A 16,271-nucleotide genomic window follows, 5' to 3' on the forward strand; every position below is an offset into this window, starting at 1 on the left:
CACTCAGCTTGGTGTCATCTGCAAATTTGCTGAGGGTGCACTCAATCCCAGTGTCTATGTCATTGATGAGGATATTAAACAGTACCAGTCCCAGTACGGACCCCTGCGGGACACCACTCGTCACCGATCTCCATGTGGACATTGAGCCGTTGACCACCACCCTCTGGAGGTGACCATCCAACCAATTCTTCACCCACCGCAAGTAAGTATTAGACTTTTCCCTTTTCACAAACACTTATATGATAACAAGGCAAATCAGAGACAACCAAGGCAAACCAAAGCCAGACGCTGTCAAGGACATCCACAGAGAAAAAGTCGCACATTGCTCCCGGACACCGCGCATGCGCCTGAGCCGACGGCGTGAGGGAGGGGCCGGCGCCCGCTCCCGGGAACTGCCCGTGCACAAACGCCGAGCTGCAGCACCCGACTTTGGTCACTGGGTGGCAGCAGTGCTACAGCTCCCGGCACGCCCGGCGGGCCAACACGGCTGTCTGGCCGCTCCGTGCCGAAAGACTACAGCTCCCGGCATGCCACGCGGACCGGCATGGCTGACCGGAAGCGTTTCCGCGCCCCTGTCAGTTCCGTGTCTGGGATCTTTCCAGGTTCGCAAAGTCTACTCCTGAAAGTGGCGCCTGTAAGTTTCTTGATGGCTCATCAATTAGTGTGACAGGCGAGGTCTGTTTCTTGTCATTGTCTCCGTATTTGTTTTGTCAGGTGTGTGTCTCTGCATATTTTGTTTCTGGCTTCCTGCTTTTTACTTTACTTTCCCAGCTGACAAGGTCCCTTGATCAGATCCAAGCTTGCTGGAATAAACATTCCCACCCTCTCACATGCCTTAATCAATTAGTGTGACTGACCAGCTTTGGTGGTCATGTTGGTGTCCTTGTATGTTCTTGTCTATGGCTTCTTCTTTTCTTATTACCCCTTTTTGTTTTGCATTGAGAAGGGTCCTTGACAGGATACCCTTAAAGGAGCAAACACTCTCCTTCCACATACCCTTACCAAGAGCAGCTTCATTTCAACAAGGTCAGAATATCCCTAAGAGCCTGATATATCAGCTAGGCCGCCTCCACAGCTGAAGCTGTCAGCAAGGTGGCAGTTCGAAAGTTCATCCTGCACATGGTGAGTGATGGGGACGTTGATGTGACTGCCCATACCAAGGCATAGGCCTGCAAGAGAGCCCATGGCAGAGCTTTGGCAAATTCTTGCTAGTATGACCACGCAGCAGGCTGAGGTAAAGGGTTGAGCTGGCGGAAGGGAGTGTCAGGCCACAGCTCCTTGGAGGCAAGCAAAGAAGGTGCTGGAAGAGGGAAACCCAAGAGACTTCTCTGAGCTCTGAGAGAACAGCTTGGATTAAGCCTTGAGCAAGGACATCCCTGCAGAGGAAACATCTTCTTAATGAAGGATGAAGTGTTTGTGGGGAGACCTGGGCTGTGGAGTCAGCAGTGTCAATGCCCTGTGGGTTTGGGGGAGCATCTGTGGTGGGTGCCTGCACTTTCTGTGAGCAGCTAAATCAGATCTAAAGAGAGAGCCTAGAGCCATCAGCTGCTGAGGTCCTACACTCCTTAGTGAGACTCTGCACAGGATGGGGAGACATTTGGGATGTTGGTGGGCAGGCAGAGATCTTTACCAGTAGTGGGAGCCTGAGCAAAGTGGTGGCTGCTGAACAAACCTCCTTCCATCACTATTGTCAGTAGGACAGAAATGGCAGCAGGGGGAGATACCTGCTGCAGGCACCGGGCATCCCTGCACAGCAGGGTGTGCCATTCTGCACAGAGGCAAACATAAGGGCACCTCGATCTGCATGGTGACTCTTAGGGAAGGTGTCATCAATGAGGTGAAAATGGAGAGGGAAGTCAGGGAAAGACAGACGCCCATTGTGAGACAGATCTGTTTTCCCTCGGGCCCTGGCCAAAGAATGGGAGGAGGAGGACCCTGCAGGCTTATGCCCAGCTGCTGGACGCTCACAAGGACTGGCTTGACTCCATGGTGAGGCTGGGCTCCTGCACCTGCCATGCCTCCCCTCCCTGCCTGCTTTAGTCCTGGGGGGATCTCTGTTCAATGCTGTGCTCTGGGTTTTTGGTCTGCTGCGGTTACAGGGCTACACTTCTGTTTGTCCCACTGCCCAGCCACAGCTCAAGGGTCAGCACAGCAATGAGAGGGTGAACAGCCTTTGGGGCCACCTGTGACCGTTTCATCTTACTCTTGTTCCCACAGGGAGAAAAAGCTTGTGAGTAGTTTGACTCCCAGCTGGGATTGGTGAGCCCTCTGGCTTACCACTCACTGGCTGTGTCCTGCTGTTGGGCAGGGCCCTGCCTCAGCCACCTTCTCTGAATACAGGATAAGGAGGGAGGGCAGTTCCCAGCCTTGTTCAGCCTGATCTTCCCTCTACCTACCCATCAACATGAAGATCACACAGGGCCTAGGCTCTATCGGCAGAAGAGAAAGGGTTAGGCAACAAGCTTGGCTGGTCTCTTACACACATCATGTTAATTCTTTCTTTTCTCCATGTCACCAGGGATCTCGGAAAGAAGGTAGTGGAGTCCAGCCTCGTCAGGGACATCTTTCTTTGTGGTGGGGTGACAGGGCAGTTGCCCACTGGTCTCTGAGAGCAGGACATTGTAATGAACATCAGGGACAGACCACCTCCAAGTCTGTAGGAGAGATAGAGGATGATCAGACAGCTAATTAAGGTCCCCGATGTTTTGGCAGCTGCATTCCTCCCTGCTTCCTGTCTAGTCAGGAAGTTTCCCAGGTGCCTTCTCCCAGCCCATCCCTGCTAGTGGAGGAACTCTCCGGACCAGAACGAGAGGAAATCTGTTCGATGCTCAGAGTTAGGGAGGAGAAATCTGAGTTGAAGATTTTGATTTGAAGGCATTTTTTTAAGCCCATTTCCACCGTGTCCTGGAGGTAGGTGTTAGGCAGGGTTTTTAAATGATCCTTGAGGATGTGACATCTTCATGCTGGGTTCTTCCACCATTACCCACATGGTGGCCTGAGGAAGGGGACACAGGCAAAAGGATTTCAAAGGCTCATGGAACATACCCTCACGCCACACACTCACAATCACAGGGCAAGTCCCCAAACCATGACAAGCGCAGGAGGCCTCCTCTCTCATCTTTACTACATAAATATCTGCCCATCTGCAGCTCCTACATGCCAGAACCTGGCCCTTAGCCAGGGCCACAGCCGTGGCGCAGGTCCCAGGGCTGCATTACCACACCCAGCACTGCACCTCCTGGCACAGGATGTTCATGAACTGCTCCAGCACCACCACTGCTCCATGGTGCTGTGACAGCTCCTGCAAACAGCTTCCAGAGTCCTCTCTGCCTCCAGATACATGAAGCCCTAACCCATGAAGTTGAATGATGAACCTGATGCCTAGCCCTTAACTGTACCCCAAACTTCAAATTCTAACCCTCTCTAAATCCTAGTTCTAAATCTAACCCAACCCCCCCCAACCCAAACCCTTAAACCCTAATCTGAACTTTAATTCCTAACCCTTAAACTACCAACATTAACCCAAATCCCAAACACAAACCCCTAATTCTAATCCCAGCCTGAACCCTAACCCTTGACCCAATCCCAGATGATAACTTCAACTCTTAACATCCTAACCATATTCCCTAATCCTAAACCCCTAACTCCAAACCCTCACCCTAACCCAGAGAACTTGTGGAGTTCCCATCCTTGGAGATATTTGAAAACCCTAATATGCTGAATCCAAACCATAGCTCTAGATTCTATCCTCCTCCTCCTAGTTCTTCTATTCTTCTATCAAAGGGAATGGTTCCAAGATATTTTTATTGTACATTTTTTTAATCTTAACTGTACAAAGAAAGCCAAGTAGGTCAGAAAACAACTACCTCCCCTTTACAGAGATTTCCTCTCCCTCTCCCCAGTCTCCCTTCCCATAGCTTCTGACAAAGGCACATATACTGCCGGATTGGTCTCTCAAAGAACAGGCTGGTTGCAGAGGCAAAAACCAGTGAAATAATTCAGTAACAGAAGAACAGAAACATTGAGAACAAAACACACGTCTGCAACTTAGTGTAGTGATAGCATGATGCTTTTTTTTTTGTCTATTACAAATGTCATAACTGCATCTCAGCTGGGAAATTTTCCAGCATCATCAGCAATGACAGCTAAGGAAGAACCAGTTTTCTAGAACGTCTATTAAAAAAAAATTAAACTCCGCTTACAAATATTCAGGATTATTCTTGAGAATGTACTGTGTACATGCCCTTCTCCTTTATGTACATCAAGGAGATTCTGCACAGCTTGTTGCAACACTGCTGGCAGCTACAACTTCTTGGTAATTTCTTTAATACATCAGCTGCACTTACAAAAATTCTTTACTTTCCTAAGAACTAAAAATAGGGTTTTTTTCTGTATGTCAGATGATAATAAAAATGCAGTTTTACATGTAACTGACCCACGAAACTGCAGATGACTGAGCACTTGTAATAGGTACAGGACAGGTTCAACAGACTCTTGAAAAAAAACCTCTGCCTTCCTCAGTCCAAAGGGACAGCAGAGTCCAATAGCATATGCTCATAATAATCCTCTGGAGATCTGAGCAATGTTTGCCAATACCCAGGTTGTGATTCCTCTCAGAAGCTCTAAGACTGCAGACGAGTACATGCCAGTGGGACCTGGAGTATGAGCCCGCCTGGCAAAATGTTGGTGCCTACTCTAAACATGATCATTCACTCTCTCAAGCTCTAGTGACAATACTGACTAAATCTCCCTTGACTTAGACAAAAGCCTGGACACTTTGTTCAGTATACATACATACAACACAGAATCTTAAATATAAACAAGATTAAGTCCACTCTAAAGTCTTCTTGTTACAGGTCTGCAAGTTCTTCCTCCTGCACAGGAAAAACATGCCCAACTATGGCACAGGCACTCTGCTGAACTTTTCCTGCATTCTTCTTACTTTCTGGTTCTCTCTTCAGATTCAAAGGAGCTTCTGATTGTGACCTTACCTAACGTCAGTGAACAAGACGCAGTTTGCTGTTTCTATCCATGCTACATCACTCTTCCCATGGTGTACGAAGACACAGAGTCATTTGTGGCAGCACTGATCTAGAGTATTAACTTCTCTCCAGTATTCACGTGAACAGCAGAATTCATGTCACCTTGCTGAGTTGTTTCTTTTGCTTCTTAGGTTTTCTCCCCAAGAATAAAAAGAAAGACCAATAAAGGATGTGTGAAGTAACAATATTAGGATCATCTTCACATACTTCATTTATTCAGTTGTATGAGAGGAGAGTAGTAGGACAACAAGTATAAAAAAGATTTGATCTCTCGGGTAATTCTGCTTGGAGAAACTGAGTAGCGTATTTTCTCTGATTACAGAAGCTGCTCCTAAACTGTTGACTTGTTTGGTAAAGAGTTCTGTGATCACAGAAAGCTGCAAACAGCAGCATTACTGACAGCGCAGCTGGGAACAGATTTGTCACTATCAGCCTTAAAGGCTGATTTTTCTTTCAGCGCTTGAGATTTTATGAATAATGCTACTTCTGTAGAGACTACCAAATCCAAGCACATCTGGTATAGACAAACTGCTGGTGTTTGGTCTAATAGCATGACAAGAATAGTGGAAGTTATATTCTTTTGATAATTCTCTACATTGATAGCAGTTTGAAGCTCTTCTTTTGTACACTCAGAAATCGTCCACACTCCATCATCCAGTTCTGCTAGTGCTCTTCACAAATGTAGCGTTACTTTTAGTGCATTGCAAAGTGACAATCTGGGACAGAGAATAAGGAGGAAACTTGTGCCCTGAAACTTGGCCTATAAATTTTAGGAAGTCAAGTCAAATACTGCCACCCAGATCCAGGTTTTCTGAACCTCCCCTGCATGTATGCGGCTGAGCTTCAATATTTGTACAGGAACATGCACTCAGATATACAAATATAGCAGTGTCTTTCTGTTCCTACTTCCATATGCGTGTTTATGGAAATTTTGCTTGTTTTAAAAAATGCTGTCTCTCCTTTCTATTGGCACAGGGTTTTCTCCCAGCTTGATTTATACACTATGCCGACGGTTGTTGATCATGGCCACAATGTGTGACAGGTCCAAACTTTTCATCATAACCTCCATGAACTCCTCGTCTTTCCTTGCTCCCTCCACAAATTCATCCAGAGAAAGTTCACCTGTGTCAGACACAGACAGAAGGCATGAGAATCGTGCCAATCCACACTTGAACAGGAAAAGGAGGTAGAGTAATCTAACTTTAGAGACCACTTACTATACATGCACTGTTCTAAAGCGCCAAGAGGCCTCAGAGAGTCTTTTTAAGCTTATATGAAACTTCCCCGATCACCAGGCATCTCCAGCTTCCTCTTTTTTTTCCCACACAAGGGAAAGGGTACATAAGAAGGAATAGAGGAAGTGTGTAACTAAGGAGTGGGATCATAGCTTCCTATAAATATGGCTGGATTAGCCGTCTCCTTTTTGGCCTAATCTGTCATAGTCCTAACCTGCCCCATACTTGCTGGTTTTCGTGTTTAAAAGAAGTGACAGAAGGAAGCTGTGACAGGCAGAAATAGGTTTTCTGTCCTAGGCCAAAAAGCCCTTGTGCAGGGAAGCAGCTTGGCAGAGTTCCGGAATAACAAAAGAGCACATCAGAAGGTAATGAGCACATAAAGTAGCAAGGAAAGAAATATCTCCCCGGGACATACAGCGACTACAGTGGCATCGACCAGCTTTTGACTAGGAGCAGTGGGGTCATCTGTTAATATTTCCCACTTCTAACTCTGACACAGCAACACAACTAACTCTGCTACACAGCAACATAGAAAAAGGCAAAAAAACCCCACTCCAAAACCCCACTACCAAACTCATGTGGACAGAACACAGCTGAGGCTTAGTACAGGGAACAAATCCTGTCATACTGATTATGTATGATGCAAGGAGAAAAATGCCTTAGCAAAATTAATGGAGAATGCATTACTGGATGAGAATTCATATAACAAGCAAATATGAAATGAAGAGACATAAAGTTTAATCAAGAAAAGAAGACATGGATGTCTCTCTGTAGCACAGAGACCATCTAAGTTGGATGACAAAGACAGGAATCTTACCATCTCCATTCACATCAATTTTGTTGAAGACTCGGTTGGTGAACTCTTCTGCACTAGTTTCATGGTCACCACCATTAATAGCTCGAATAGCCTAAAAGAGCAAGAATAGGAAGCTGCCTAATGGCTCCCAAAACAATAGACTGATTCCACTGCAGCCTGTCAGCGTAGATTCAGAACAAGACAGTCATGCCTGGTACCTTCCCGATACAAATGAACCAGCATCATAGGAAACAACAGCAGAAATCATCAGGCCTTATGGTTGGCACTGAAGGGTGCAAAGGGAACATGGTTCTGGAGCATGGAATGAGCAGTGAAACCCAGAGGATCACCCTAAATCTTCTTAGGTAGAGGTTAAGCCCTGCAGAAATGGCAGAATCAGGATATACCTAACTGATCCATTTTCTATTACTCTATGGTCCACCAAGGCAATAAACACCGTCAAACACCTTCTGCATTTGACATTATGAAATTCCTTTATTATATGCTGTGGTCATTTATTTCTATTCTTGCTTCCTCTATTTCCATTTATATACTGCTTCCTGTGTGTCCTGCTTCTCCCTAAAGCTCACTGGAAATTCATTTTCAGCTTGAGAAAGTTTAAGCATTATTCACTATTGTTTACTACAATTCATCTTATTCATAACCATATAGGGCAGGGTTCTCTTTTCTTTCCATCTCTAATTGTTTCCTTTGTTTAAGGATGTCCATGAAGTATGTCATTCCAGAGCCTTCATATTGATTCTAAGACTACTGATTTTAAGACTATTCATTTTCTAGTTCTTACCTTCTGATATTTGGTAAGTTTCTTCATTCTTTTTCAAATGCCATTTTACTAAAACTAAGTATCACCTCAGCAACTTGCTAAGGCTGCCAAAAAAGACACTGAACTACACCCACAAAATTCAAAGGGCAGTAAATTAGTTGCCACCAATTATCGCCCACAGGACTTGTTTCTCAAGAGCTCTGTGTTAAACATTTACTATCTGCTGCTTCACTGTGATGTCTGAGTATTTCTATTGCAAGTTATTAGTAGGAGGCTGTATATTATTACAGTTATTGATTTTGTTTGGTATCTTCAATGCCCAGCACTAAAATTCATATCCAGATGAGAATGCATTACTAACACCTTATTAGTGGTTTTATTTGTGGACAGCTCAGGCTTCAAATCTTTATCAAATCCATTTTCTGACCTTTCTTATTCAGAAATGTAAATTATTTAGGGTCATTGAATCTTTCCTGCATCTTTGTAGTTTCCCAGATTATTCTACAGAATAATCTTAACTTCCAGCATAATTCATTCTGAGATATTCATAAGGTCCTGTTTATGCCTTTATGTAATTCCAACACCTTCCAGAACAGCTATTTGCATACAATCTTTTCCATTGACAGTCATTCTTCTTCAAACTATTTGCCAGAGTCAGAAATGTTTTATTACATTGACATTTAGGAGCTAGTTCTAAAAAGCAAACTGGGAGTAACTCTTCAACTACTATTCGCATGGGGAAAAGGACATATGAAGGACACATTGCAGAGACCGCAACTGTCAGTCACGGAGTCTGAAGTCCTAGGCAGCTAGAACAATTTTATGGAGTTAGCTATGCTGCAACATATGCTGTGGTGGTAAAGAAGAGTCTGTCAGTTCTGCTTACTGGACTACGAGATTGTGGGGAATTCTGCTAAAAGAAAGAATGCTGTTAAAGAAGGCCTCATCCACGATCATCCACATGGGGAACAGCGAAAGTCTTACTTGTGTGGTGGAATTTGTCTTTAACAAAAGAGGAAAGAACACAGACCCCTGGAGACTCACCTTAATGATGTTGAGCAATTCATGTCGATCAATGCAGCCGTTACCATCTACATCATAGAGCTTGAAATACCACCGCAATTTCTGCTCCATCTTCCCACGGAGAACGAGGCTGAGGGCAGCCACATATTCCATGAAGTCAATATATCCATCCTGTGGGAAAATGAAAACCAAATTGTGACAGGAACAAACTGAGGGAGTTATGGCTCTGGAGCTGCTTTACCTTATTGCTCTTTAGATCCACAGCTAAAAGACAAAGAAAAATCGCACAGAGACTTGGACTTAGGAAAAAGCTTTAGTACACATGCATACACAAACACACACACACACACATACACGTGCTATTTCTCTGGCCACCTTTAAGATCTCCTAAATACCTGGATTCCTGAAGTTATGATCTATTACATGTCTAGGCTATTCTGTGCTCGCCACCTGCAGAGATGGAACCTCATGGCCAGTGTGAACGAACCCCTCTGTGTCCACCAGAGCTGACTGCCAATGGCCTGCTGGGAGAGAAAAATGATCCAGAGCCCTGGCTGCAAGAAAAGTGGAAGGTAATTCTACCTTGGGTTTTCTGTACTAGCCTGCTTTGTCTTTGTGGGAAACTACTGCTATTTCAGTAAGCCATAGATCTCTTCTCCATTCTCTGAAAAAAAAAGTGACTGATGATATTTTTTAAAATATACAGAACATGATTTGACAGCTGGAAAAATTGTTCTGTATTTAGGTTTTTAAACATTCAATTTCTTGAATCTACAAAGAAACTCAAAAAGCTCTTGTTTCCTCTGCAAGAAAAATGCTAGACAGTAAAGGTTCATAATCCCTAGATTTAACACTGACTAAAATTTGAAGTGGTTAAAAAGAAACAACAAATAAAATGCATATCTCTGTCAAAGATTCTGAATAACTACTTCAACACATTACAGAGCAAAAAAATGAAACTTTCATTTATTGAGGTATTTAAACAAAGTTAGATGCCTTTCTGGAATGGATGCAAATAAATATATGTAAAAGGCTAATGTAGGTAGACTAGCAGAGCACTACCCTTTTACAGCAAGGATCACAACATTTAAAAATTCAGGATCGTTGTAGTACTCGCTTTATGTGAGTTTTTCATAACTTCACTGAGCAAAGTCATAGAAAACAAAGATAACCAGCTCTAAAGGAGGGAAGGAGGGCATAATTGCAATTTATAAAATAACTCTATTGAAAATTTATCCTTTTTGTCCTCAGCAGAGTTCTCAGAATCTGAAGGTCCAGGGGGCAGATGATTCCATCCATCGTCAATCTCTGTATTACTACAGGGTGGCTCTTCCTCTGGGTGCTCTTGTTCCTTGCCCTTGTTTATAAAAGGAGCTTAGATTAAGTGGCTAACTATTAACAGGCTAAGATGTAGGTCCATATCCACTAGCTGTCACACTCTTACTTCATTCCCCTTGAGATCGCTATCACTTTATTTAGATGATAGCTTTTATCTTTGTATGACCAAATTTGAATTTGACAGTCTTCTTAAAACATTGTTTACTGCATAACATAGGACTCACAGGAGAACTTCGGAATGCGTAACATTCCTGAACAAATTTTAAAGTCCTTAAACATCCCAAGAGATGACAGAGGTAAAGAGAAAGACTTGTGCAAGAACTGTAAACGTGTTGGTTTAGTTTATAAGACTGCTTCTCATCGCTGCCATCATCCTGGGCACAGAGAACTTTAGGATGAGAAAGGATATTCTTTGAGATTCGCAGTCATTTCCAGTTGTTACATCCACCACAAGACCTCAGCTACCCTAACGGAGCCTGGCTGCTCTTCTCTTACCTTTAAGAATTTTCTAATATTCCTTAACTCCTTATGCCTTCTCACATGTTGTCCAAACCAATGTTCTTTGCTCAGTCCCTAGGCTTTCCTTCTTCAAAACTAACCTGTGATTTCCCACCTGTTTCACACGTCTCTGTGCCTAGTTCCTCCTTGACTCACAGACGTTTGCTCCAGCCATTTCAGAACCTTGGACCAGAGAGCAAAGCTGAATTTTCCCAGGCTGCCATAAAAACAAATTTCCCTGTCATCGAGATTACAGGCCTGCAAGCAGAGGCTTAAGCATATATGAATAAAAAACAGGCAAAAGTGAGGGCCATTGCATGCTTAAAGGAATTATGGCGGCTACTGTTTCTTACCTTAGAGACAGCCAGTGGTCACCTGTCACAGTGAGGAATGCTACCTACCTCCTAGCTACTGCTATATCCTATACCTCCTAGCACTGAGGAGAGCCATATAGATTGTCTGCCCATGCAGTATTAATTTCAGCTGCCAAATATCTGGAAATTACTTCCTCTCTGAATGTTATAATGATTTCTATTGTGTTTGATTCCTGTAGTCTCTACTATGTAACACAGATATATTTTTAATTATACAAAAAAGATTAAGAACATATATGAATAAGAATAATAATTAAATCTCCTTTCATTAGTATTTTGCTAGTCAAACAAGGCCAAGTCAATTAATACACAGTAAGGAATCCTCAAAATTCAATGACGAACTTGCACAAGGTAGTTAGATAATAAGGTGTTATTACCTATGGTTATGTTATCTATGTCATTATCTATGCACATTCATTTGCTCCTTGCATTTAGCTACTTTACGTTAGTGTCCCTCAGCAGCTTTCCACACCAATGTTTGTAAGAGAAAACCCAGTGTTTTCTCAAAAGTCCAGGAGTTGGTTCACTTTTAAGCAGTACGAGGCAGTTAATTTTCTTGCCGGAGAACTCACCTTGTTCATATCAAATGTGCGGAACATCTGCTCAATGTACTCATTGGCCTCTGGATCCAGCCCTCGAAGCCCAAAGAACTGTTTAAATTCATGCTCTGTCAGCTGTCCAGAAGGACACTCTATCATGAACTTTTTGTACCAGTGGTGGATCTCAACAGCCTGCAGGTCATCCACTGTGGAGCTGCTATTGTTCCCCATGTGTATGCGTGGTCAGAAGAATGATGGTACAGGAATGATCCTCTTCCTCCTGTTGCTCTCACAGCACTGCCTGTCTGCTCCTGTCCACATTCGACATTAGTGTCAGTTAAGTGAGGGATCTAACTTTCCACAAGCCAATTATAGATGTTAATCTACTTAGAGGCTGATTTACAAACCTGAAAGTTCCGATGATACAAACAACGGTTGTCTTAGAATGGAAAGGAGATGCAAGATAATTTAGCAAATCACTGCTATTTCAGAAGCCAAATCAGAAAGGCTGAGAAGTTTAATCAGACACTAGCATCACGAGCTATACTGGTTTGGTACACTATCCTATTTTTAACCTTGATATAATTGTACATGAAGATAAGAGGAAAAGGCTACAAGATGTGGGATATGACGTGAAGTAAAGATCTGCTCCTCTAACTGGATTTGAGAGTTCTGCTTTCTCTAATAGAAATGTTGGATAACTTATGTATAGGACCAGAAAGTGTTACAGAGCAGCCTATCATAAATGTTAGGCTATGTGGGAAAAAGCTCATCTCCGCATGTACAAAGGGCCACAGAGGAACAATGGCAGGTGGGGAACCCAAATAATCCCCTGACCTGGCTAATCCCAGAACCACCACAGAAGTGCAATCAACCCATAAAAGGCTCATCTGCACAAACAGGAAGGAGCAAAAAGAGACAACCACACGCTGGGGAACCCAAATAACCCAGTAAGAGAAATGAAGCCCCTGTCCCGGCTCCTTCTACGGCTGTTATAGGGGAGCCATCAGCCCCGTGGGTCTGGAGGTGACACCCATCACAATGAGTCAATGGGAGAAGTCATCAGAGTACCTTACAGACTGAGTGGGGTTACTGCCTAGGGGTATGGAAAACATTGTGGGGTGCAGGGAAAGAGCTTTTGGGGATTGCACAAGACTTACAATGGGATGTTTAGGGGAGGAACCAAAGGTGGGGAAAGGGATGGGTCTACATGGTTTGGGGATGAACAAGCATGGGAAAATGGAGGGAAAGGGGATACAGGGGACTGGTTGCGTGTAAAATGGTTGCTGGTCAGTATGAGTGTCTAGGCATGCCCTGTGCCTGATCAGCACAGTCTTTCCTGTCTTCTAACATTTCTCTTTCTGACTGCGCAGCTCTGTTCTGTGTGCATGTGTGTGCATGGGGATTTAAGTGCTCACAACTGGAGTGGGGCCCATGGGTCAGATGGAGCCTGCATGTATTTGGTGCCAGCAGCTGGAACCAGTGAGGATCTAAGTGCCAGCAACTGGCGTCAGACCATGGATCACAGAGTACCACGTCTTGGGTGCTAGCAACTGGAGTGAGTGAGAGTATGTATGTCAGTATATGACCATGAGTGAATATCAAGCCAGACTAGCCAGCAAATAGGTTAAGTGGTTTAGGAACCAGGTGTCTGTATGTCTCTGTTAGTGAGACAACTCCAGCAACTCCAGTTGCTGACTGGGTGCACATGTATATATGTGTTGTATACACGTTTGTGTGTGTGCCTACTAAGAATACATGCTCAACTTTGCAACTGGTTGAACCTGGGGGCATGGAGCTGTAGCAGCCTCACCTCTATCAGGCCACCAGATCTGGCAACTCCTAACAACAGCACAGATGAATCAGAGGCAATCACCATCTTTACTTAGGAATGGTTGTCATTCCAACGTTTTATCCTCACAAACCTGTATCTGTTATAACACAGTAATAGCTTATTTTTGTAGCGTAATTTAAAAAAAAAATCCAAACCCATAAACATTTTATAATAAAACAAAGAGAAGTAATTTTAGATCTTGAAACAATGAACAGTGCTAAATAGTCCATTTACTTATGTTTTGTGGCCAGCATCCTATAACAATGTAAGTAGTACCACCTCACATTCACTTTCTCAAGAGCATATTAAATCAATACAAGAAGACTATGTATCACAAATGTTTCAGCTACTTATACTGAAGCTGCAGGTAAACATTATTAAGACCATTAAAAAATTGTTTGTATTACTGAAATGTAGTGAGATACTAGCACAACTGAGCCTTGAAAATTATCACCATTAATCCATTTAAGAAGGACAGTATGTAAAGGAGATGGAGGATTTCTATATCTGTTAGACACCATTACTAAACATTCCTAAACTAAGAACTCAGTGTAACATTCAAAATCTTGTTTATGGACAAAGAGTTTATGGACAAAGAGTTTATGGACAGAATCAGAGATCATAGAATCACAGAATGGTTTGGGTTGGAAGGGAACTTTAAAGATCATCTAGTCAACTCCCCTGCCATGGGCAGGGACATCTTTCACTAGATCAGGTTGCTCAAAACCCTATCCAACCTGGCCTTGAACACTTCCAGAGAAGGGACATCCACAGCTTCTCTGGGCAGCCTGTTCCAGTGTCTCACCACCCTCACAGTAAAGAATTTCTTCCTAATAGCTAATCTAAATCTACCCTCTTTCAGTTTAAAATCATTACTCCTTGACCTTTCACTATACTCCCTATTAAAGAGTCCCTCTCCGTCTATACTGTAGGGCCCCTTGAAGTTCTGAGAGGCTGCTATAAGGTCTCCCCGGAGCCTTCTCTTCTCTAGTCTAAACAGCCCCACTCTCTCAGCCTTTCTTCACAGGAGAGGTGCTTCAGCTCCCTGGTCATCTTCGTGGCCCTCCTCTGGACCCGCTCCAACAGGTCTATGTCTATCTTATACTGGGGCCCCCAGAGCTGAACACAGTACTCCAGATGGGGTCTCACCAGGGTGGAGTAGAGGGGCAGAATCACCTCCCTCGACCTGCTGGCCACGCTTCTTTGGATGCAGCCCAGCATACAGTTGGCTTTCTGGGCTGTGAGCGCACATTGCCGGCCTATATTCAGTTTTGCAGCCACCAATACCCCCAAGTCCTTCTCTGCAGGGCTGCTCTCAATCCACTCATCACCCAGCCTGTATCCATGTTTGGGATTGCCCCAACCCAGGTGTAGGACCTTGCACTCGGCCTTGTTGCACTTCATGAGGTTTGCACGGGCGCACCTCTCTAGCCTGTCAAGGTCCCTCTGGATGGCATCCCTTCCCTCTAAAGTATCAACCACACCACTTTACAGATATATGTAAAAGCAAGAATTTATTGTTGATATAATAGAAATTTTAAAAGTCTAATTCAGGAGTCATCATTAGTCTAGATCTAATTATAGAATAGCAAAGAAAAATAATGTAGGTTGAGTACTTATATACAGGAAAAAACTTGCACAAATAGCAATAATTAAAAACTAAAATTGCAACACACACACTTAGTTTCTATGCCTTCTCTGGTGTTACACTCACCTGATTGCTGCTCCTCTGGATATTAAGATCTGTGGTTCTCTGACGTTTGCCAGTGGGGGGTGTCATGGCAAGTTGTCAGTATCTGAAGTCCTTCACTGGGAGGAATGTGATGTTTCTGTCAATGGTTTTTTCATCCTCTCTCCTTTTTTTTTTTCCCTTTCTTCTCTTTCCTTCCACTTAGGCTCATGTATATATGTTTGCTAACATAAATTTACACCTTTCTCTTTCTTTTTACATTTACATTTGAATTTACTCTATATGGTGCCCTGTACATATTTTACATACATTTATTTTGTTACCCCTAAAACCAGTTTTGACCAGCTCTGGGTCTGCATTTTTTTAACTAATCATTAGTTAGTTGTTTATAGCCATGGGGTCTCCAGCACAAAGCCTGTGCCCCATCTCTTATCATCCCATGTCTGTTCTCCTCCATGCCGAATCCCGTGTCTCCACTTCTCAAGACCGCAGCGGTTTTACCAGGCCTGTATTTCTCTACTCTACATAATTGTGTTAGAGTTGTAAATATCTCATTCTACCTAGAATAACTGCTTGCTAATACTACCTATGTAAAACCATGGTTGTACCACACAAGGATAAATAAGTAAAATAAATTAGCCGTAGACACCTATGGCTATTTAGGTATTTAGAGAAATTGCTCTCACAGGTAAACCAAGTGAAACAAAACTGCAGGCAGGTCATGAAAAATTCAGACCAGGCCTGGCAGGCCTTAGTCCTGAGGCCTTGCGAACTCAGTACAGAGTCTATGGCAATACCCTATGACAGGACTACATAGACACATCAGAAGCAGGAATATGAGTGCATTCGAATGTATATGCTAACACACAATGAAGACAGCCGGGAGGCGCGGAAGATTGCGCTGCTCAGACTTCATGAAGTCTTCATGAACTTCAAAAAAGCCAAGTGCAAGGCCCTACACTTGGGTTGGGGTGATCCCCAGTATCAATACAAGGAGGTGAATAGATTGAGAGAAGGCCTGAGAATGACTTGGGGGTGCTGGTAAACAAAAAATTGGACAGGAGCTGGCAATGTGCGGTTGCAGCCCAGAAAGACAAACGTATGCTGGGCAGCATCAA

The 16,271-nt window shown here is 43.6% G+C and overlaps 2 protein-coding genes across 5 annotated transcripts in view; one reads left to right on the forward strand and one right to left on the reverse strand.

The window, feature by feature from the left end:
• Window positions 1–542: 542 nt before the first annotated feature.
• GOLGB1 (golgin B1) overlaps window positions 543–16,271 on the forward strand; it is a 70,279-nt gene continuing 54,550 nt past the window's right edge. For 2 of the 4 annotated variants that reach the window (XM_075139335.1, XM_075139325.1), the window contains exons 1-2: window positions 543–670; window positions 9,312–9,452. Coding sequence is in view for 3 of the 4 variants with exons in the window: in XM_075139325.1 (XP_074995426.1) it covers window positions 9,397–9,452 (56 nt within the window). In the remaining variant the exon portion in view is untranslated. The remainder of the gene's footprint in view (window positions 671–9,311; window positions 9,453–16,271) is intronic. The other 2 variants (XM_075139327.1, XM_075139326.1) reach the window with 2 other exon arrangements.
• Window positions 4,778–12,056, reverse strand: LOC142077159 (guanylyl cyclase-activating protein 1-like). The gene is made up of 4 exons (XM_075139338.1): window positions 11,663–12,056; window positions 8,902–9,051; window positions 7,095–7,185; window positions 4,778–6,164 (listed from the first exon to the last, which is right to left on the reverse strand). The coding sequence occupies exons 1-4, from the start codon at window positions 11,858–11,860 to the stop codon at window positions 6,037–6,039; spliced, it is 567 nt and encodes a 188-aa protein (XP_074995439.1). The 5' UTR covers window positions 11,861–12,056; the 3' UTR covers window positions 4,778–6,036.

This window comes from Calonectris borealis, unplaced genomic scaffold, assembly GCF_964195595.1.
Source record: "Calonectris borealis unplaced genomic scaffold, bCalBor7.hap1.2 HAP1_SCAFFOLD_165, whole genome shotgun sequence".
Taxonomy (NCBI): Eukaryota; Metazoa; Chordata; class Aves; order Procellariiformes; family Procellariidae; genus Calonectris; species Calonectris borealis.